Genomic DNA, 22,052 nt, shown 5'->3' with positions numbered 1-22,052 from the left:
CAAAGTGTGATTCCCCCCACCTTGAAGAAAAGTGAGGAATCTGTATTTTTACAAGAAGCACTCTGATGTCTACAGATAGCAGCTAACTTAAAGATTTTTATTAAACATGGTACTGCCTAAACGAAACGGGGAAGCAAACATGCCAGGCCACCATACAGGCCACCAGGATGCACATTCTGACTTTCTTCCTTCATCCAGGCCTGACCCTCCCTTCTTGCATCTGTTTCTATGTCTGCTACTCCACTTGGAGAGATTTTCTCATGCTCTACTGAGTTTGACAGGTACAGAGGTCAGACAGCAGGACCTGTTGCAAACTTTAAAATGACAGAGGCAGGCTGGGCATAGTGGTACACATCTGTAATCCCAGCACTCAGGAGGCTGAAGCAGGAGGATTGCTATGAGTTAAAGATTAGTATGGGCTACCTAGTGTGTTCAAGGCCAGTTTGAATGACACATTGAGACCTTGTATAAAAAAAAAAATAAAAATAAAAAGACAGAAACGAGCAATCTAGAAAGTACCAGGTTTTATTATCTTTTATCAAAAAAAAAAAAAATCAGTAACAGACAACAGTGTGAGAGGCAGCTACAGAAAAAGTGCTCATTCCAACACAGCCTGAAGAAAAGGGTCCCGGGGCTGGAGGAGAACCCAGGCAGCTGCGCACCTGGGTTGGGGACATTTTGGGAGCTAACAGCCACTGGGTGGAATAAGGGAGAGGATCCCCCTCCCCACAGCCAGTGGGGGCAGAAGACCCAGCTTACCCCAGCTAAGCCACCCACCCTCTCCTCTCTAACGGGAGGAGTCCCAGACAGCACACCCCAGCAGGAGCCATCAGCCCCCATCCCTGTCCTCTCCCTTGCCCAAAGGTGGCAAAGGTCATTCCAGCCAAGCTGAGCTGTTACTTACTAAGCCAGTTTTCTAGAGCAGTGCATCCCATAGGTGGAAATGTTCTCTCCACAGGGAAGATAACAAGCCATGAGCCTCATGTGGCAACGGCACTGGAAATGCAGTCAGTGCAACCGAGGAGCTGGACACTGTAACTGGACAGCATGGCCAGAGTGGGAAGAAGGCAAACCCAAGGACAGTGACAGCAAACCTTTCAGAGCTTTCAGTGATGACAAAAACAGCCCGCTGTGGCTCATGTGACAAAGGTTCCCCACCACTGCCCCAGGGCCCCAGCAGAAGGCCGAGAGAGGGTTAAAATCACCTGCCTGCAACTATTCCAGCCCATCAGAAGGCACCAAGAACTGGGCAAGAAAAAGAGGCAAAAACCTACCCAGTCACACGGAAATTCACTCACTCAGCCACCCAGTCAACATGAAACTGAAAATATACTATATCCTGAAAAAATATATTTATCTATTTTTCTAGAACCAAGAGATAATAATATATTACAAGACAAAACACCCCACAATCCTCTACATTAGATCTTGAGAGCTGCTACAAAACTGTGTTTCAGCAAAAGCTACTTTCAGATGAATCAGAAAGGACCAAGGTCATGAGCAGGGGAGTGTGAAGTATTTTTTTAAATGGGGAAGGGGCTTAAAAAAGAGAGCAAAAAAGGAACAAGAGAGGTACTATCTGAAGTATAAATAGTAAAAAAAAAATAATAAAAATCATATCTCTGTCTCTTCTCTCATTTTCAAGAAACAAAACAAAACAGAACAAAAATGTTAAATACAAACTTAGCAGGTACCGTGGAAATGCCTGAGAGTTAAGACTATCTCTGTATCTCCACACTTGCGCAGAGACACTCTGCACAGAGGAATGAACCTTTTAAAAAAAAAAAAAAGAGAGAAAAACAGATTTACAAATAATCTACAAATCCATTTCAGCGTGAGCTTTCAGTACCACTCCCCTCCCTCCCCAAATGAAAAAAGGCTGATTTCCAAAAGTCACTCAAAACAGCCTCCCGGCCCAAAGACATATCAGAGTCCTAGAGTGTGATCACAAGTACCTGTGGCTGGGTACACTGCAGGGTACAGAAAGTTCCAGCTCCTTCTCCTGATTCCTGGCAGAGGGACAGGCTGGAAAGTGTTGAAGAAGGCAGCCGGGGCAGACCTCCAGCCAGGACCCACGCACTGTCACCTCGTCATGCTCAGTACAGGTTCTAAAACACCCTAGATTCTAAGCTGGAAATTTTTCCAATGACCCAATCCATGGCTTGCCTTCAGAAAAGCCAAGTTTAACCCCATTTTACTCCCAGGGCAACTCCAGCCCAAAGAATCAGGAAGAGATAGGCAGCACAGTAGAAGATGATGTCACTTCTGACACTGAAAAGGTGACCAGAGCTGGAGACACTGACGGGTCAGTAATAAGGTGCCCTCTCCTTACTTGAATGCCCACCATTCACAATCCTTTGGCTTCCCTCCCTACTGAAGTCCAAGCAGAGCCTGCGGGGAAACTTCATGCGTAGAACTCGTTGGTGGGGGCTTTTTTGTAGATTGGTTTCTTGCCCAAGTCGTAGCTGCCTTCGTCCTTCTTCTTCATGCGGTACACCAGCAGCAGGATCAGGAAAACGGCAAAAAGGATGCCCATAATGCCGCCCACGACCAGAGCTAGAGAGGAACAGAGAGAAGGGCGAGGGTGAGACCGACTCCACGGGACGCGGGCTGCAGCCCTCTTCCACCCACCAGTCAGATCTGTTACAGCCAGACACCCTCGCCGTCACGCTGCCTGTGCCAGGGGGACAGATGCTCATGAAAGCAGCCCTTGTGACCTCAATTATGACAAATGCACCACCAGGCACTATAAGTCATTGCAGACCACAGGGCTAAAGTCGAAAAGCCACTATTTCAACCCACATCCGCTGTGAGTCCAAAGTCCAGGCTCTCTCAAAATACCAGGAAGGCTCGCTCACAACAGCTTATTAGCAACCAGTCAGGAGTAAGAATAACAGCAGGCCACGGAAACGCCCATAGACCGTCCTTACAATGGAGACACGCTCTAGCTCTGTTCACATCTGCACCCACCTAGGTCTATGTGTCTGTAGACTGGCATATACCTTCTACGCACACAGAGAACACAGCAATGCCCACGTAGTATGTTATAATGTGGATAAGCACACACACTGATTTACATTCCCATGTGGACACAGGCTGGTTTCCATGCCTACCTCTCCGACCTGCTGGCTGTGTGATTTGAGACAAGTTACTTGTCTTACTCACTGCAAAATGGAACAGTAGTGCTTTCCTCATGTTTGTCCTAAAGAGTAAATAATCTACCAGCCCAGCGCAGAACTCATGAACTGTAAACCTCTGTGGCTTGTCTCTGTCCCCAGCACGCTGAACGGGCCTGCACCACAGTGCAGTAATAAATGGCATTCGCCTGATTCACTGAGGAGTGCCTGGCCAGTGCCATGCAGAGGTGGGCATCTGTTCTGTCCCCCATGCCAGGTGGCCTGAATGACTCATTCCTGTTTGTTAGGGGCAAGCAAGGTTCATGGAATCCTTTCTGTAGCAGATTGAGTCCCCTAATTCGGTCTTACTCAGGCTAAGAAGATTAATTTTCCATCCCCATACACTTACAAATGTATGCACAGAATGGGATGGAGCAGCACGGAGGAGCTCAGAAAGGTTCTTTCTTGGCTAAAATCCTATAGAAAGCATCAACAAAGTGCCTCCCAGCGGTGCTGGAAAAAGCCCCCTTCCTGTTGCTATCACCTCTCCCTCTGACAATCCACTCTTCTGTCACGCCTCAGTCTGTGCTGGGACTCCCCACAGGTTCCAGGTCCAGGCACAGTCTCTGAAGTTGACACTGTTCCTGGGCCTAAAGGCCAGCCCCACTGCTTCCTGGCTTTGTAATGTGGGACACATTACTTAGGTTGCTATAGATAAGTAGGACTCAAAAATCATATGGCATACAGCAAGCATTTGCTAACACAGGTGCCGAAAATGTGTCTTCTCATAAAGGTTTCATACTGACATAATTCTCAAATGGAAGAGGAAAGAAGCCATGTGTGGTGCTGAATCCATGCACCCTCAGCACTCCGTGAGGCTGAGGAAGCAGTATCACAAATCTGAGCCCACTCTGGGCAAACTGGTAAAACCCTGTCTCAAAATAAAAAGTTATAAGGGACAGACAAGCAGATCAATGAAAAGGTCCTGGGTTCAAATCCCAGTACCACAAAAAAAAAAAAAAAAAAAAGAGAGAGAGAGAGAATAAAGGGTTAACCTTGCATTAGTTCTTCTCTTGCACCCCTGGGCCTCAGTCTGCCATGGATTAGAAACAGTAGCTCAGACTAGATCAGTGATTTTTAAACTATTTTTTTCCTTAGAAGCAGCAGAAGAACCCTTAGTGCTAAAGCAAAACCTAATCAACAGATCTAACCTGGTAAAGATAAAATCTGCAGCTGACAGATCTAAACTATGCCAGCTGAGACTGAAACTGTGTGGTTGGTGAAAGAAAGGGCAGGGGGGTTAAGTTCCAGGATATTTCCACATGAACACTGTGAAACCTCTGAGGCTAAATGGTCTCGAAGGGCTCCTCTATTTCTGCCGGTCCATCCTCCTACACCTGCTAACAAAGTGAAGGGAAACTGCAAAAAAAAAAAAAAAAAAAAAAAAAAGATTGGCATAGGTACCAGGAGGCCAAAGTCAGAGCTGAGCTGGGCCCACACACGGGGGCTGCACTGCAAGGGCAGCTCACTGGCAAGACGCAGTATCCTTCTCCATTTGTCTGACATGTGGCACAGGGCTCCTTTCCCCTACCTCAGCCCCCTCACAGCTGATGGCTTAGCTGGGTCCCAGGAGACAGCAGTTGCCCAGCATGCTGGGGTACACACTCACTCACCCAGTTTATTCCCAGCCACCCTGAGCTACAGCCCATGAAACTGTAGGAAGCTGCTGGACGTGGTGGCATATGTCTAATGTCCCAGCAGCCAGGAGGCTGAGGCAGGAGGATTGAGACAAGTTCGAGGTCACCCTGGACTACACAGTGAGTTCAAAGCCAGCCTGAACTACATAGTGAGATCCCCCATAAAAAAAATACAAACCGTCCTCAAAAAAAAAAAAAAAAAACCCTCCAAAATATAGGGAGCCTTTTCCTTGCTCTGATAACCAGCTTTGAAGACCACACCTACCCCTTAGAACTCCAGAGAGGAGTTTGGAGATCTGCTCCAGCTGGTGATCCTGATTTGGCCACTCCTACACTCCCACTCTGGGACAGCACTAACCCCTCACATCACCAGCACATCACTCAAAAGCTCTTACCTGAAACCAAATATTTAACCACCCTAGGCCTCACTGTCCTATTCTGTCCCAAGATGATGATACCCTGTGCCCTTCCTACTGAGGCACAATGAAGATTCAATGACAGATAATCCGAACAGTCGGAAAGGTTTCATACTGACATAATTTCTCATAAAGGCTTCATACTGACTTTTACAGTCTACAAAATAATTTCATACTTTATGTTTCATGGAGTCATTATGCCAACTCAAGGAGGTACTAGCATACCCATTTTACAAGGGAGGAAACCAAATCACAACTGTTCCAAAAGACTCTTCTCAGCCAAGGTCATGGGGCTACTAAGCAACAGAGCTGGGGGAAAAGGAAGCCAATCTAATTCTAAGGGGACTCTAGGCTTTTAAGTGAAATTAATGTTTAATGATTAACTCTCAGATGCCAAAGTCAGGCCGTGAAAGTGCTTTAGCTGAGAGAGCTTAAGGTAAGGGAATAACTAACTCATTCACTGCTATTTCCTTTGATGTGCTGTTTTTCCTTCTCCCAAGAGTCACCCCTTAGGGGGACATAGTTTTTCAATGCCCCAGAGCATGGGAGCTCTCCTTCGTTTGGGGCCTGTCCACAGTAAGCCGTCTTACCTGCTAGCACCTCAGTTCTTTCAAAGATGCTGCTTTCCTGGGCAGTGCTGGACATGGACACCTTGTTGGACACATCCTTCTCCCCTTCAAATGGTGACTCCTTCTTGGGGATGACTTCGTTCTCCTCCAGTTCTTTGGGTTCGGTGGGGACCCAACTCCCAGGCCCTGCCTGCTCTGGGATGTAGTTATCTAGAGGTATCTGAGTGGAGGGAAGAGAAAAGAGAGAAAGCACTGGGTAAGTCTCCGATGGACACAGGGCAGAGGATGAGACGCGGCACTCAAGAGAATCTGGACTGAATCACGAGGTCCTAGAACAGGAAGCAACACCAACTTCTAAATATTATGCTACTAAAATCCCTATCCTGACTTTTTCAGTATATCTGTCCCAAATGGGAAATGAATCTGGTCAAAGGCACAGGTAGGTAGATGTTCCCACACTATAGGCAGGCAGTAACCTCGACAGAGGCGGGGCCCCAACCACAGTTGTGCCTGTCGCAAATTGAACCCAGGAATCCAGATAAAAATGGAGGACATAGGCCATACTTACCAAGGATTGGCTCACTTCTAGGAGCAAAATGGGGCAAAAACCCTAGACACTGCCCTTTGAGACATTAAGTTTGCCTCTGGGATTCTATCCTGCAGAGCTAAACCTGTGTACCTGCCACAGTATAATAATTTTAGGATAGCAAGAAATTATAAACAACTTTTCTGGGGGCCTGGATATGGCTCAGCAGGACCAGTGCAGGTCCTGAGTCTGACTTCCGGTACCAAAAACCCCCAAAAAACAAAAACAAAAAAAGCCCTTTTCCATCAGTAAGAATCAAGTGAACAACTACACAGCCTTTAAAAATGACAGAGAATGGACTGGGTCAGGGATATAGCTCAGGGGTGCAGCACCTCCTTGGCAAGCTCAAGGTCCTGAGTTGGATTCCTGGTACCCACAAAAATAAATAAATAAATAAATGACAGGGGCATTTAATTACACAGGGAAGTACTCAGGAGCACAGTAAACAGAAGATACAGTACACAGAATTGTATACAGCTGGAGATCAGTGCTAAGAAACAGCTATCAGTACACAGAAAAGGAGCTGGTATTGATGGTGATTTATCCTAACCACAGTTGTGCCTGTCCCTCTCCCACCCCAGAATCCACATAAAAATGGAGGGCACAGGCCATACTTACCAAGGATTGGCTCACTTCAGAGATGGTCTTGGAGTCTCCCAAATCATCTGTAAAAGCAGAGTGGTTGTGTGAGCATGAGGTCCATGAACCCTGTCACTGACGCCCTCAGCCATGGCAGATGGGAGTCCTCCCTTATAACCGGCCTCTAAATGCTCTACGTCCAGCAAATGAACATTCTCGCCTCAAACTCAGTCACCTACTCTGAAACACCTGCCTCCTTGACTTTCACAGAGACATGGCTGGGGATTTAGCTCAGCGGCATAAGCGCCTGCCTTGCAAGCGTGCGGCCGTGAGTTCGATCCCTGGTACCGATAAAAAAAAAAAAAAAAAAAAAAAAAAAAGACGTGCTATGTCAGCTCCAACCCCTGGTTAATTAACTGTGAATTTTAGGTCTAACAGCAACATCTGCAAGCAGATTAGAAATGCAGAATTTCAGAGTGACTGAGTCAGAATCTATATTTAAACAAGATCCTCAGAAGATTAACGTTTGAGAAGAAACCCTCTATAGTATTAAATACTATATATCAAAACTTTACTGAAGCCACAAGAGGTAGCATATTCCTCTAATCCCAGCTATTTGGGAGGCTGAAGCAGAAGGATCTCAAGTTTGAGACTAGCCTGAGCAACTTAGTGAGACTCTGCTTCAAAATAAAAAATAAACAAGTCTAGGGAGTCATCCATGGTGGTGCATGCCTATAAACCCAGCACTTAGAAGGCCAGAAGGGTCATCCTGACTTTAAGGCCAGCTTGAGACATAATGAGTTCAAGCTCCAGCCTGAGCTGTACAGCCAGACCCATCTCAAAAGAAAAAAACAAAACAAAAAACCCTAAGTACACGGAATAAAGTTCATTCTTAAAACACACACATTTACTAAGTGCTTGATATTTGCCAAGAACTTAGGTCAGTCTCACAACACTGATACACAGTCATTATTATTCCTGTTTTGTAAGTCAGAAAACCAAAGCTCATAGGTGACAGAGTCAAGGTTTGAGCTCATGACCTTATATAAGACAGGATCTCACTATGTAGTTCAGGCTGGCTTCAAAATCAAGATGGTCGATCCTCCTGCCTCAGCCTCCCAGAGTACTAGGATTACAGGCATATGTCACCATCTGTGGCAGCATGATTCTTTGGGGGGTAGTTGCTGTTTTGTTTTTAACTCAGGACTATGTGACTTCAAAACTCAAACTCAGAATCATTAACGTGTCCCTAAGTACAGGAGAGAGGTTTCTCAGCAGTTATCTGACCTAGAGAACAGAGCCAGGAAGTGAAAGATCATGAAAGGCAGTGGCCCCTGATCTGGTCTCAGTCCCTCCCCCCTCTCCTAACCTCACTGAAGCAGGGGCCCATTCACATCTCTGCCTATACATGCTGCTCCCAACCTACCCCACTTCTGAGGCAGAATTTTTCCATGGGTCCTTCTTCCCCACCCCCACCCCAACCCCACCCTTCCATCTGCCAAAGGGAAGAGCCCATGAGGACAAGTTCAGGCTGGCACCAGAAAATCCGGAGCTGCAGTGAATTCAAAGCAACACACAACCGGCTCCTGGCAGTCTCAGGAACAGAAATGGTTAATCCAGTTACTTTTGTTCCTTCTTTTGCAGGCCAGAAAGGGCACTGTAGCGAAATCCCCCCAAATCTAAGTCCCTAACATGGTCACCCTCCTCCATGGACACCATCCCCTGAGCCCATGCTCCCAGTTGCCCAGCATACCCAGATCTCCAGAGCCTGACAGCTCAAAGTCATCAGGTTCCTGCCCCGGCCCCCCAATATCTTCATCGTCAGGCAGAGCTCCAGAGAAGTACCGGCCTTCCAGCAGATTATGGGGGTCGATGACCTCAGTCTCTCGGATCTAGAATAAAGGAAGCGAAAGAATCAGCCAGTAGCCCCCAAGTGCTCCTGAACGGCAGAAGTAGATTTTGAGGCGCCAGCAAGGCACCAGACCAGGGTCTGACTTGTGTCTTGGATCTTGCTCTGGCCCTCTCTTGCTGTGTGACCTTAGGAAAGTCTCTTTCCTATTCTAAGTTGATAAAAATAATAAATGTGTTAATAAGCAAATTATTAGTATTACTAGGTACCATTTACCTGAACACTTACTATTTGCCAAACCCTGTTTTTAATAACTCTTGATGGTATGTTAACTTATTTTACAACCAAGAAAACTGGGCTTCTAAGACTTTAAAGCATTTTCTTTGGTGACACAGCTGGCAGATGCCCAGACAACAGGACACATAACTGGCTTCAGAGCCAGTGGTTCCCAGGCACAGAGGCAGCCTGGGGATACTGTACTCCAGGATCCTGTGATGCAGTAGCAGCTGACTCACACATGGCAGGGAGTGGACTACTGGTCCTGGTCTTGCCCAGTCTGAGACACCTTTCCCAGCTGAGTCAGACTGGGCCGGACAGGCTCACTCCCACCTCAAGACAGCCTCAGGTCAGGGAACTACTCAGAACTGGTGACTCAGGAGCGCACTCCTGTGGTTTTTACCTTCCAAGCCTCTCCCACAGATCTGTCTTGCTGCTAGCATGACGGAGAGCACAGAGAGGCACAGTCCCTGCCCTCAGCACTCCTAAGGGTCGCTCAGCCCCAGTGCTGTGGAAACCGACCGTCGCAGTCTGAGGTCCATCCCTACTAAGCAGCTTTCAAAAATAAACTGTCCAAGGTCCAAAGAGACCTTTCCCAGGACCCTGCAGACTACCCCTAGTCCAGGTAAGTGGAAAACAAATCTCCTTAATGGGTGCAGGAAGCATCAAGATGCCCACCACTCTTCCTCCAGCTTCTGGCCTGGGGTCCCTCTGCCCGCCCAACGACGTTGAGCAAGGTTCACTATCTCACTCCCACGTGACAGCACCATCTCTCTACAGCGCATAACTGCAAAAGGTGGGGAGTCTGTTCAGAGCCACAGAACACAAGCTAGAGACCCCAGGGTGGTCCTGTCCTGCCCTTCACAGAATTTGGAACTTACACAAATAATTAGCAAGTTACCTAAGGGCACAGAATGTTAGCTACACAGCTCCGAGTAGAAAGAGGCCAGAGCTCTGATTCTGACTGCCCAGAGCTGTCCTTTACCTAGGGAGAGACAGCCCGTGACACAGCAGGGATTCTGAGAAGGAACATCTGTCCTTGAGATAAGATGTCCAGGAAAGCCCATTTCAAAAGCCAGGTTCTTCCCGAACTCTCCCCTCTGATTTCTGGGGAGAGGCGGTAGAACCTGGCCGTGCTCTCTTCCACCCTGACAGGGTGAATGCTGGATGCCCGGCAAGGAAAAGGGTCAGGCAGGGAGGAGGCAGGGGGTAGGCACCCCTGTCTCCTGGGGCCAGGAGAATCTCTGCACAGCACCTGGCACACAAGCGGGTGGAGAGCCAGAAGGGGTTAAGCCCTGGTTAGGGATGACTTCATGACTCTGGAATTGGGAGCTGTTGTTGAGCTGCTGGCGCTGGAATTCCAGTCCCCCCACACAGCCTGTGCCTGTGGCTTTGGTTTGGCTGGGCAGGAAGAAGGCTCCTCCACAGTTGCGCAAGTGCCTGCACCTAGGGTGGGGTCCCTGTGCTCCCAGCCCCATCTCCTGCCACAACTCCCCTGGAGCTCAGAATCTCAAACAGCAAGGCCCCTGTAGCTTACTCAGTGTCAGCCCTTAACTAAGCACTTGGTGTGACACAGGTCCTCTTAAGAGGCTCTTTATGCCAAGGTGGGAAGGAGTTGCTCAGAAACGTAGCCACTTGTCTCCTGGCCACTGAGGCAGAAAGTGGCCATGCTGGGCCAGAACCCAGACATGAGCCGCTTGGTGGATTTTAGCTTCCTACACATGAACTCATATGTGAACATATGTGTGCATTAGATTGCCAACCTATCTCAGCCTAGAAAGGAGCCTTGTTAAAATGGGTACATCATATGCAGCCAAGTGGGAGAGAAAAGGTACTTTCCTAACTTGTTTACCTGGCTGGAAACCAGACTGGCTGTAGGTGTCAGAGTTCAAAGTCCCGGGGCAGAGCCTGAGGTTCCACCCAGTCTGCCTGGCCCAGGGCTAACAGAAGCTGGGATTCCAATTTAGGTGTCATGGCCCACAACCTTGCCTACCTTCCTCATCTCCAGGAGCCACAGAATGTCATTTATGAGGCCAACCTGCTTTTTGGTAAGTAAACGTGCTATGGGAGTGTTTCAAAACAGCCCGTGGGATAAGCACACCCATCAGTATCAGCAATCACCTCCATTTTCTATTAGAGAAATGAAGACCAAGAAAGGAGAGCTAGGTTGATCTGGCAGGCAGGACAAGTGCCAGAACTGCGGAGGAAGCCAAAATGACTGCCATTCAGCCCTCTTCGTGGGCCCCTGATCATCCCTGACCACACCAGGTCCCAGGGGAGATAAAAAGTTAGTTTAGGGTCACAGGGAGTCAGGGTGGCCCAAGATCAGACCCTTGTCCCAGAGCTCCAAAAGGGAAGAAGGATGGGTGGCGGGCGACCTCCCGCCCACAGCAAGTCCAGGGCACCGGAAGCAGTGTCGCAGGCAGGACACGGGGAACTGAATCCTCTATGAGCTCCAGAGGCGCCTCTCTGTCCCTTTCTGGCCCCTTCTCTGCCCATGACCTCTGATAAGAAAGCCCTTAAGTGACCAGGGATCATTTAGAAGGAGGCCAGCACGACAGGGCCAAGTCCCACGGGATTGTGGGCCACTGCCTTTTTTTCTTTTTAGGAGGGATTGGGAAAGCACCAACAGCCCTCCCTATCCGCTGCCTTCTTTTCAGACAAGGTCCATTCAGTCTGGGGTGGCTTTGAAAAGCCGGGCCACCCAGCAGCCAGGCCCAGCCCTGACCAGTGAGGGACCTCGCCCTGCTCCTGGCTAAGGCTGTGGTCTGTTCTCCTCAGTTCACCCCATCCCTGCCCAGGCACGTGTGTGTTCACATGTATGTACATGCGCAGGCACCCTCTCGGGGCCCTTCAGTTGCCCTGCACCTTGGTCCTGTTCATAGTCACACAACAGAAATCACCAGTTGAATAAGGCACTGGGCCTGGACCCTAGAAACCCTGCCTGGCCTGTGGCTACTAGGCACCTGAATCAGCACCTGGGGGAGATTTTCCCAAACTAGACAGGAGGAAGAAAATTGGGTAGATGTGCTTCGCTTTATAGGGACAAACACCTGCTAACAGAAGGTCCCTAAAGCCAGTGAGCCCAACTGGCTCATTTTATAACCTCTCAGATTAGACGGCAAAGAACATGGTCAAGGTCACCCAAGCAGCTGGCAGCAGAGCCAGACTGAGAAGCTGTATCCCTGTGCTCCCTGCATGGAGCCAAGAGTCTTGGCTAAGGGTCCTCAGCAAATCCCCAGGCAAGGCTGGGCATGGTGGTGCAATCCCAGCACTAGGGAGGCTGGGGCAGGAGGACTGCCACAAGTTGGAAGTCAGTCTGGGATACAAAGTGAATTCAAGGCCAGCCTGAACTGTGTAGTGAACTCTGCTTCAAAAAGATTAAGAGAGAGAAAGAGAGACAAAAAAGAATAAAGAAAACCAGGAACAGCAACTATCACTCCAGTGTAATGCTAGCCCTCGGGCTACAGCATAAAGCTAGGAAAAGCTCACCAACCCTATCCCAAAGTCCTACTGCTTCTGTTATCCCAGAAAAAGCATGAAAGCTAGTGTGACAAATAGGAGTACCTATTACATGCCAGGCAGCCTGCTGGGCTTTCTCTATATATGAGCTCATTTAATTGGCCCAACATTGTAAGGTGCATAACTATTTTGCAAATGAAAACATTGCATGGAGTGACTCATCCAAAGTCATACAGATTCAAACCTAGGACCTTCTCAAGACTGTGTCCTAACCACAACCAGATTTCTCACTACTCTTCACCTCTCCACCCCAACCCAGCAGCCCACAAAGCACTGCCCAAGCCAGAGCTCCAAGCCATCTCTTCCCCACTGTAGCAGTAAACAAAGGTGAAAGTGATATTGCTTAAACAAAGAAACAGAAACTTGGCTGGAGTACCAGGGAGGAGTTCAGGGTCAAGGCTTGGTTAACTGTGAGGGAATGAGAGCTTTCCCTCCACCTGCCTCCTCCCGGGGGAAGGCAAGGCTGGGGCCATGCTTGAGCCTTCTTTTGGGAAGCAAGAACGAGAAGGGTAATAACTGAGCGAGCCAGACTTGGGGTGTGGGGATGAGTGCTCTTGGGCTCCAACTGTTGTACGCACTAGATGCTGGCAGAAGATCCATGGAAGGGTGCACAGTACACACCTGGACCCCCAATCCCTTTCTGAAGGGCCTGCCAGAATGGGCAAGATCCCCCAGCACACCATAGACTTACCCGTTCCTAACTACATGAGCCTAAGAGGTATTATGGCTCTTAAATTCTCAGTTTCCTCTTTTGTAAACAGGGCTGTTAACACCTTGCAAAGTGATGAGCACGGAGGGAAGTACATGTGTGTATACAAGGGATTCGACAGGTGGCCTGTACAAAGCAGGTGCTCAAGGAGCAGTGACCCTTGTTAAACCCCACCTGCCTTTCTCCTGGTTACAGGGCTTCCTGCTCTAAGGGTCAGGAAAGAAAATAGTGTTAGCTACACAGAAGCAGTTATAGAAGCAGTTCTAGTGCTGGAGAGAAGCTAGTCAGTAGATGAGGAAGTACTTTGTAAACTACAGAGGGACATCACCGGTAGGACCAGACTTTCAAAAACCAATCAGGTCCCTTCAGAGGATACAACAGAAAAAGACCCAAAGAGGAGGGAGAGATCTAACCAAAGGTACACAGCTTTCAGCACCTGACCTAAACAAATGGACAAAGAAAATTTGTTATTTTTCCGGAAGAAGCAGAGGGCATTGCCCACAGACATCTGAAATTCTACCAGAAACTTGGATCCACAGAGTATTTCTTGACTTGCCTAGGGACAATAAATATCTAGAAGGCAAAGGAAACCACACATCCATCCACAGTGGTGCTCTGGTACCTGAAGGGTTAAACCAGGACACCAAGGCTGGGGCTGGGGGTGGAGTTTGGGTTCAAATGTCAGCTCTGCCCACTCCAAGGTCGGGTTACTCTGAACACAATCACTATGAAGACAGCCAGGCCTGGCACTGCCAGCAGGCAGCTTTTCACCAAGGCCCAGGGCAGGCCATTCCCACAGCAAGAACTCCAAGATCCTGGGGTGCCAGCTACAAATGAGGGGGGAGAAGTGATTCTGGGACCTCTGGACAAACTCCTACCAGAAGCTAACCCAGTACCCTTGCCACTAACTCTCTAGGTGGTCTTGGGTGATTCCCTCTTCGGGCCTCAGTTTCCCCATGTATAAAAGACACAACTCAAAGAGACAAGCCTCCCTCTGTCCTGAGGCCTGGTAACCAAACTGGGCATTGCTCCGATTACCAGTGGAGACAGCTGGGAGGGGCTGGCTCCCTCAGGGCCTCAGAGACAGAGGTGCATTGAAGCGGGGTCTTGTAATCTAGGCAGCAGATCCGAAATCTCTGCTGGATCGACAGCCAGCCGGGAGGCTCTCAGGCGGCAAACAAGCCTCCTGTGTTCTGAGCAGTCTTGACCCTACTGAGCAGCCTTGTCTCAGCAGATTAGATCCACCTGGGTGCTGGCCCCTTCTGAACCTCCCCCACCACCAGGGAAAGCAACTGCTCCTGACCAGGTCAGTATATCCCACAGCAGCTCCTGGCTGGGCTTTCCCAAGACAAGGAGTATCCCCACGCTGATGTCCAGCACAGCCATTTGCTGCCAGAAGTTTGAGTGGTCTAAGCAGTCCCCACAGGCTGGGCTGCTGCCACCTGGCTTCGCCCAGTCACTGTTTCCACACACACCAGCCTCTCCGGCCGGCCTCCCCTTTCCATTACCCCAGGTGTCACCTGACTAGCAGCCTCTCCTCTGCCAGAGAAAACTGGGGCAGCCAGCTCCACTCCCTGAGTGTGAAGGACAAGGGAGGGGAAGTGCAGGGTAAAGGGTGGGCGCTGAATGGCAGGGTCTGGCCTGGGGTGCATCATGAGAAACAGGAGATGGCAGAGGTGGGTGGCAAGTAGAGAAAGGGAATGGTACCCCAATTGGAAAGATCAGAGTGATCTTTTGGGGGAGTCCTGGCACCCTCTGAAAATAAAAGATCTAAACCCCAAGAACTGTAACAACTGTTTACATGTTCAATGTAGGCAAACACACCATGTCCCCAAAGCCAACCTCTGGCCAAGTTAGGAACCCTTGTCTAGCCTTGAATTGTAAACTGAAGCCAGCACTTTACAAGTTTGCCAAACACCCGATTATAGCCCTTGAGTGACACAGGTGTTTTATAGAGGACACTGGGGCACTCACATCAACAAAGTGACTCATTAACTAACTGTGCCTCCCTGGTCTGAGGGGCAGGGCTGGGACAGACTCAGGTTTTCTAGCTATAAAATGTACCCAGTTTTCCAGTTACCCAGCCTATAGTTGACAAAGCCAAGAATATGCCCAAAGGTCACCAGTGAGTTAATGACAAACCAGCACAAGAAGGCAGGCTTCATATTCTCCGAGAGTTAAATCTGACCTCTGACTGTTGACATGTACTCTCCTCTCTTTGGGGCACCATGTGATAAAAATGAAAAAAAAAAAAAAAAAAAACACCCAAACTGCTTTTTTAGAGCACTGTACCTTTCCTATCCTGGATTGCTCCACCCACCCCAAAACCCAGGGTACTATTTGCAATCACTCAGCCTGCTAACAGAAACTCTGTCCCTCTTAACCCAGAAGGGCCCTAAGTTCTGAGGAACATCCCAAGTGGCTGTGGGTATCCTTGGCAAGTCTCCTAACCCCCTCCCTGAAGGCTGAAAATTGCTCAGTGTGGGGGATCCCATAGATCTTGGCAGGAGAGGTGGGGCTGCCAAGAACTGGTTCTTGTTTAAATATAAACCCATCAGATAATTAGCAAACAGTCTACTTCTAAAATAAACAAATAGAGAGAGATTTGGGTTCCCTCAGCCCCACCCTGGACTCTTCCCTTTCCACTCTGTGGAGTTAGAGATAGAGGAGAAAAGAAAGCTGTCTAGAATTCTGGGTAAGGAAAGGAAGTCATCAAAGGATGCCTACACTCTTCACTAGACACAATACCAGTGCTGGCGAACCTATGGCACGCATGCTGCAGTGGGTTATTTGCGTCAGTGAAAGCTCTTGAAGATTCACCATTGCTGTGCTATGCTGTACTATGCTATGCTTTGCTATGCTATGCACCGTTCTTTTCAGCTTTGTCATCTTTAAACCTCTCCACAAAGGCATCACAGTCTCCATCACCCAGTGGTGGAAATGGAACCTAGGACATCATGCATACTAGGCAAGCATCTAGTGCAGAGCTACATCCCCAGCCTGGTTTCAGATCTTCTTAACAGACCAGGAAGCTGAGCTCAAAAAGGCTGAATAACACATCCATAGTTATATTCTCAGCAAAAGATGGAATTAGATCTGCCCGACCAACATAGAACCAGTGTTTCAGCCCTCCAGGCAACACCAGGAAAAGGCGGCCTCAGAAACATCGCAGAATGAATCCTAAGTCAAATCAGCATTGAACTGTACCAACTCAGCTCTATGAATTCACACCAGTTGAAGCTTCAGTTTTGCTTTAAAGAGGGGGAAAAAATGTAAGACTTGCTTTGCAGAGGCCCAAAGCCTAATTTTGAAAAACAGCGGAACTCTTCAATATCAAAATCTATACAGGGGCAAGAGGCTGCCTTGCCAAGGAGCCTAGAACAAGTACTTCTCATATGTTCCCCGGGCGCAGGACATGAAGATGCTGATTTCCTAAGGACAAAATAAAAGTCTCACACTCATTCCAACACCCCCCAATAATGCTGAAAGGAAGTGGGTGACTCAGGCAGCTTACACCAGCCTGCAGTGATTCGTGTCCACCCATCCAATCCAGAAAGCTGAAGGACAGCTCCTCCTAACAGGGAGCTGGGGCTGGGAGCCCAGCCTGGCTTCTCCAGCTCCTCATTCAGGCCTCCTGGGCACTCAGCGTCCTTGGAAAAGCCCTCTGTTTCTAGGCACTGGAGATGGAAGGAGCTGAATATCTATCCCACTTTGCTTCTGAGCTGGGAAGTTGTTTAGACTTTCTACCACAGAGGCTACTAAGAAAGCTCTCTTTCCATTTTCAATATGCTCTCTGGGCAGGAAAGACCCTTAGAAGGCAAAGGTTCGATCTCCTTATTTTAAAATTGGAAACCCTAAGACCCAGACACAGGGCGTGTTTGTTCAAGGTCACCCATCAATATAGAGGAATCCAAGATAGCTACCATCAGACCCAGCAAATCTCATCTGGAATGTTCTCTGAGGACAATCAAACCAGATTATCTTGCACTATCATTCTGACCTGGTTCTGACCTTGGCAAGCCATGAGACATTCCTCAAAGTGTCAGTTTCCTATAAAAAGGAAATAAAAAAATAGCCATCTCACAGTGTTACTGGGAGACATTCATCATAACCTCAAGGCACCTTTCACAGTGAAGTTACGCATGAATTTATTCATTCATATAAACATTTCCTGAGTACTACAGGACAGATATTTCACTAAAACAAACAAAGCAGAGTTCCTGTCTTGAGGGGTTGGGGGTGTAGGGGTGGAATCTATTAATTCCCTGGAGGGAATGCCTTAGATGTCTTTATAGTTTCCACAGCTCCTTTTGAATAGTCAGCCCTTAATTATTAATCAAGTATCAGCAGTGGAAAAGGCTCTCCAAGCCAATCAGCTCAAATCCTTCATTTTACACATGGCAGATGTCAGACCAGGGAGGGCAATGGACCTTCCTCTAACCTCATGAAGTCCTCCAAACCATGGCTCAAATATTTTCCTGGGTGTTTGGTAACTCAGTAGGCTCCCAAGAAGTCCCAAGAGTTCTCACTGGCCACTCAACGGTCCGGTCCTAGAAGCCCCTGGACTTCCGCCCCAAATTCTGGGTAATCAAGAAGAGAATTCTCAGGCAGATCAGAAATATCTTTTAAGATGAAGTACATCTGGTGGGTAGGGGAACACTTCCCCAAAACTGCCTGGGCCTCGAGCCAACTCAGGGGCACAGCCCCCGGGCAGCAACACTTTTTGCCCACCCCCACTCCCAAAACAAGGGTGTCTTTAATTGGCCAGGAGGGAGTGGCAGGAAGGCAGATCAGGAGAATGCTCCCAGCTGGACAGGAAGAACTGGTTTAGGGTGGCAAACCCCAGCCAAACAGAGGAGAGGGCAGCTAGGTACTCAGCCTGGGTTCTTTCCCAAATCTTAAAGCACTAAGGAGAGAAGAGTGCCATCAAAGGGTAGGGCAGGACTTTGAATTAAACTTAAAACTTGGGGACAGGCCCTAGTAGCAATGAGAGGACTACTAGTCAGTTGTTTTGATGACCTCAATGCTCTCTGCTAGCCCAAGGTGGTACCATTTTATCACTCTCGGTTCCTTCATCTGGAAAGTGGATATAATATAATCTCCACATCCTAATTTTTGTGAAGATAAAATGGATCAGATCGGGTTTATGGAAAGTATTCAAACCAGGAATGGTGGTATGCACCTATAATCCCAAAAAATGGGGTGCTGAGGCAGAAGGATTAAAAGTTCCAGGCCAACCTGCACTACACAGTGAGAAACTGTTCAAAGAAAGAGACAGAAACAGAGACAGAAAGGAAAGGAAGAAAAAAAGAAAATGTAATCAATGAATCTTAACTGCTGTTAGCAAATTCCTTCCCCCTGGGTCTCATTTTCCCTACCTGAGAGGAGAAAAGGGCCAACTGGATCATCTCTCCAGGCTAAACCAAACATGACTTGGTCTGAGTTTTCCAGCCATAACCTGGGAGTCAGGGGAAATGAAAAGGGAATCCCTGTGCCTCAACTAGAAGCAAGAGGTTGGTGACATTAGTCAAGAAGGAAGAGCTAAGGTCAGACTGAAAGACTTGACACCTCTCTCAGGAAGCAGCTGCTCGGACTGACTTTTCCCCTGCTGATGGGCTGAAGAACTGGCACAACCCCCTCACAAGCCACATCCTTCCGACTTTCCCAGGGACACTCCTGTCTGTTCCTCCTCTCAAAGCACCTGCAGGCTCAGCAGTCCCAGAGCCTAGACCAGCATGTGGTTACTCCAGCCACCTCTTGGGTCCTTTCCTGTTTCTCCCGTACATGCTGCCAGTGTTCCTTCTGACGCCTCCCAACTCATTTAGAGCACTGTGCCAAGGAGGTAGAAGGTATGGGTTCTAGTTTTGGCTGAGCCACTAACTTTGCATAAAGACATCCTTGCTCTGGGGACATCATCAATTCACTGTGGACTTCTATTTCTTCCATTTTAGAAGTCCTTGAGGTTTTCCAGCCCCCAAACCTCTAGATGAATCTTCAGTTACTCAAGAACAGGACATAAGAGTAGCTTCTTGGGCCAGAAGTTAAGATAAACGCAGGAATTGAAAGCCTAGCTGTCCAATTGGTATCTGACTCAGACCTTATTAGTCAGCTGTGTGACCGTTGGCAATTTACTTCTCTAGCCTTGGGACCAGTTTATAAAGAGTGAACAGGCGGGTTGTTGCTGTTGATAGAGATACTAGAATAGAACCAGACACACCAAAAGCAGGCCTAAAACTGTGCTGGGGGCCACTGCTCAGGGTCTACTCATTTCTCAACAAGAGACTGCAGGCAGAATCGACTCTCTCCTAAACAAGTATAGAGGAAAAGGAGACCTAGGGCTTTCAATGGAATTATTGTAACATTAATGATTAAACTCCTGGGACTCATTCCCCCTAAAAACTGGGAGCAAAGAACACAAAGCCCAGGCTCTGGGGCAGATCATCTCTCCCAGCAGTCCCCACACCCCCACCTCTGCAGACAAGATCGCCTCTTTTCCCACTGCTGAGATGGAGCTCCAGGTGGCCTAGGGCTGAACATCCATGGACAGCGAAAAGGAAGTTTCTGTAGACTTTCTCCTCCAGCCCTCTTCACTTCATGCAAAGGGGTTGCCTCAATGTCCCCTGGGTGCAGCTCAACAGAAAGCGAAGGCTCCACTCTGGGCCAAGTGCTAAGCTTAAGCCATCCCTCTTTCTGCCCATAAAGATCAAAGTCCCAACTTTCTTGGGGCTCTAAAGAAGTAATAGTCATCTCCGGTTCCACTTCCCCCAAAGAATTTGTGCAGATGGGGAAAGTGAGACAGAGGAGCCAGGGAAACACAAAGTCAAAAAGGTAGGGCAGGGGCCAGAAGAGAGGTCAGGGCTCAGTTCTTCTCCGTGTGTAAGAAAGTGGTGTCCCTGCACGTCCCGAACCCCTCCCCCTCCTGAGCACGATCTGCCCCAGTCATCCCCGAGCCACCTCTGGAGCTGCCAGCCCTGCGCGCCTAAAGGGTGAGGTGGGGGATTCCGCGCTCAGAGCCGGCTGGGATCACAGCGAAAGGGCGAGGGTGTGGGAGGACGAGAGTTGACACCGGCTTAGTCACGTCGGAGCCCGGAGCCCGCGGCGGGACTGAGGCCAGGGGAGGCGGGAAGATCAACAGGCCGGGGCGCGGGACGCGCGCAGGAGCCACCCTGGGAACCTCCCCGCGACCCTGCCGCAAAGTTTCCAACGAAGTTTCTGAGGCTCGCCGTTCGGGAGGGAGCCGCGACGCGGCAATCCCAGCTCTCGGGAACAAAAGCGGCACCGGGCCCCTCGCACCTCCCCAAGAGTCCCCCCAAACACCCACCGACTCTGCGGTAGCGGCCGGGGTGCCGACGAGCAGCAGCAACAGGAGCGCGAGCGAGCGGGCGGGCGCCATGGTATAGCGGAGCTCGAGCGCGCGGACTGTGAGTGGCCCCGACCGAGCGCGGCCCTTCTTATAGGCGGCGCCCCGCCCCGCCCCCGGCCGCCCCGCCCCCGCCGCGGCCACCCGCACCCCGCCCGGAATTCCCCCGGAAAGCCTGACTTGCAGGGCCCTGCGCCTGCCCGCGGAGCTGGAAAACCCGGGGCGCTGGCCCTGTGCGCCCCAGAGAGCGCCAGGCCGACCCTAATCGCATCCTCTGGTACTCCAACCCGCTTGATTTATTTGACCCACACCTAGGCAGTCCTGGGGGATTACTGTGTCTAACCTCATTTCATCGTTGGGGAAACTGATACCCAAGAAGGACAAAGACTTTGCCCAGAGTGTTCCTTTAAAATCAGCCTTCAAATAAGGTATGTCCCCTCCTGAGAAGAGTTCGGAAGACTTTCCAAATGGGACATGAACATGGGTAGTTTTAAAACCAGGATCAGCAAACTTTGTAAGGGACTGTGTAGCTCAAGTTTTGCTGGCCTTGAAATCCCTGATTCACTCTCTTGGGTGTACAGCTCAGAAGCCCCCATGTGAAGACTGAAAGAAATGAGCCTGTCTCCATCCTAACAATGAATAGCATGTCATTTTTACGTGTCACTTTTTTTTTTTTTTTTTTTTTTTTTTTTTTTTTTTGAGACAGGGTCTCACTACATAATTCAGGATGGTCTTGAATCTACCTATGTAGCCCAGATTGGCCGTAAACTCATAGCAATCCTCCTGCCTCGGCCTCTGGAGTGCTGGGATTATAGTCAAGCGCCACTATGCCCAGTTCATGAAATATATTCTTTTGACTTTTCCCCCCAACCACTTAAAAATGTTTAAAAAGTCATTCTTAACAGCAGGCCAAGGCTGGGGACAGAGCTCAGAGGCATAGTGCCTGCCTGGCAAGTGTGAAGCCCTGAATTTGATTTCTGGTACAAACAAAACAAAACAAAACAACCAGCAGGCCAAGCAAAAATAGGCAATAGCAGCCAACTTTGGGCTTGAGGTGGCTGCTGTTTTAAGCAATTCCTTTTTCAGATCAGGAACTTTTTGAAAAGCCTAGTCTTAAACTGATCTGCAAGTTTAATTCCATGGTCAAGTCAGCTTCCACCAGAAAGTTGTTTCAAGTGGGTTTGGTGGCGCATTTCTGTATTCCCAGAATTCTAGGAGGCTGAGGCTGGAGGGTCACAAGTTCCAGCTCAGCCTGCCAATTCAGCGACTTGAATCTGTCTTTAAAAATAAGAAAGGGCTGGGGATGTAGCTCAGTATGAAGGCTCTGGATTCAATCCTCAGTGCTGAAAAGAGAGAAAGAGGGAAAGGAGGGA

General features: G+C 48.9%; 1 protein-coding gene across 1 annotated transcript; it reads right to left on the bottom strand.

Moving 5' to 3' along the window:
- Nucleotides 1-509: 509 nt before the first annotated feature.
- Nucleotides 510-20,768, bottom strand: Sdc4 (syndecan 4). The gene is made up of 5 exons (XM_003467777.5): nucleotides 20,641-20,768; nucleotides 8,717-8,855; nucleotides 7,003-7,049; nucleotides 5,820-6,018; nucleotides 510-2,556 (listed from the first exon to the last, which is right to left on the bottom strand). Exons 1-5 carry the CDS (start codon nucleotides 20,710-20,712, stop codon nucleotides 2,405-2,407), a joined length of 609 nt encoding a protein of 202 aa, XP_003467825.2. The 5' UTR covers nucleotides 20,713-20,768; the 3' UTR covers nucleotides 510-2,404.
- Between the last annotated feature and the right edge of the window lie 1,284 nt (nucleotides 20,769-22,052).

Source organism: Cavia porcellus, unplaced genomic scaffold (assembly GCF_034190915.1).
Source record: "Cavia porcellus strain 051 isolate PalLab524CR breed Dunkin Hartley unplaced genomic scaffold, mCavPor4.1 scaffold_5, whole genome shotgun sequence".
NCBI classification, from domain to species: Eukaryota; Metazoa; Chordata; class Mammalia; order Rodentia; family Caviidae; genus Cavia; species Cavia porcellus.
This window is presented reverse-complemented; position numbering and strand designations above follow the sequence as displayed.

Bases quoted from the DNA above. Each gene is read 5' to 3' on its own strand.
- Sdc4 (XM_003467777.5), bottom strand. From the start codon at position 20,712: ATGGCGCCCGCCCGCTCGCTCGCGCTCCTGTTGCTGCTGCTCGTCGGC. The intron at 8,856-20,640 runs GTGGGTGTTTGG...CCTTTATTCTAG, and splicing joins CGGCCGCTACCGCAGAGTCG to ATCCGAGAGACTGAGGTCAT. The intron at 7,050-8,716 runs GTATGCTGGGCA...CTGCTTTTACAG, and splicing joins GTCAGGCTCTGGAGATCTGG to ATGATTTGGGAGACTCCAAG.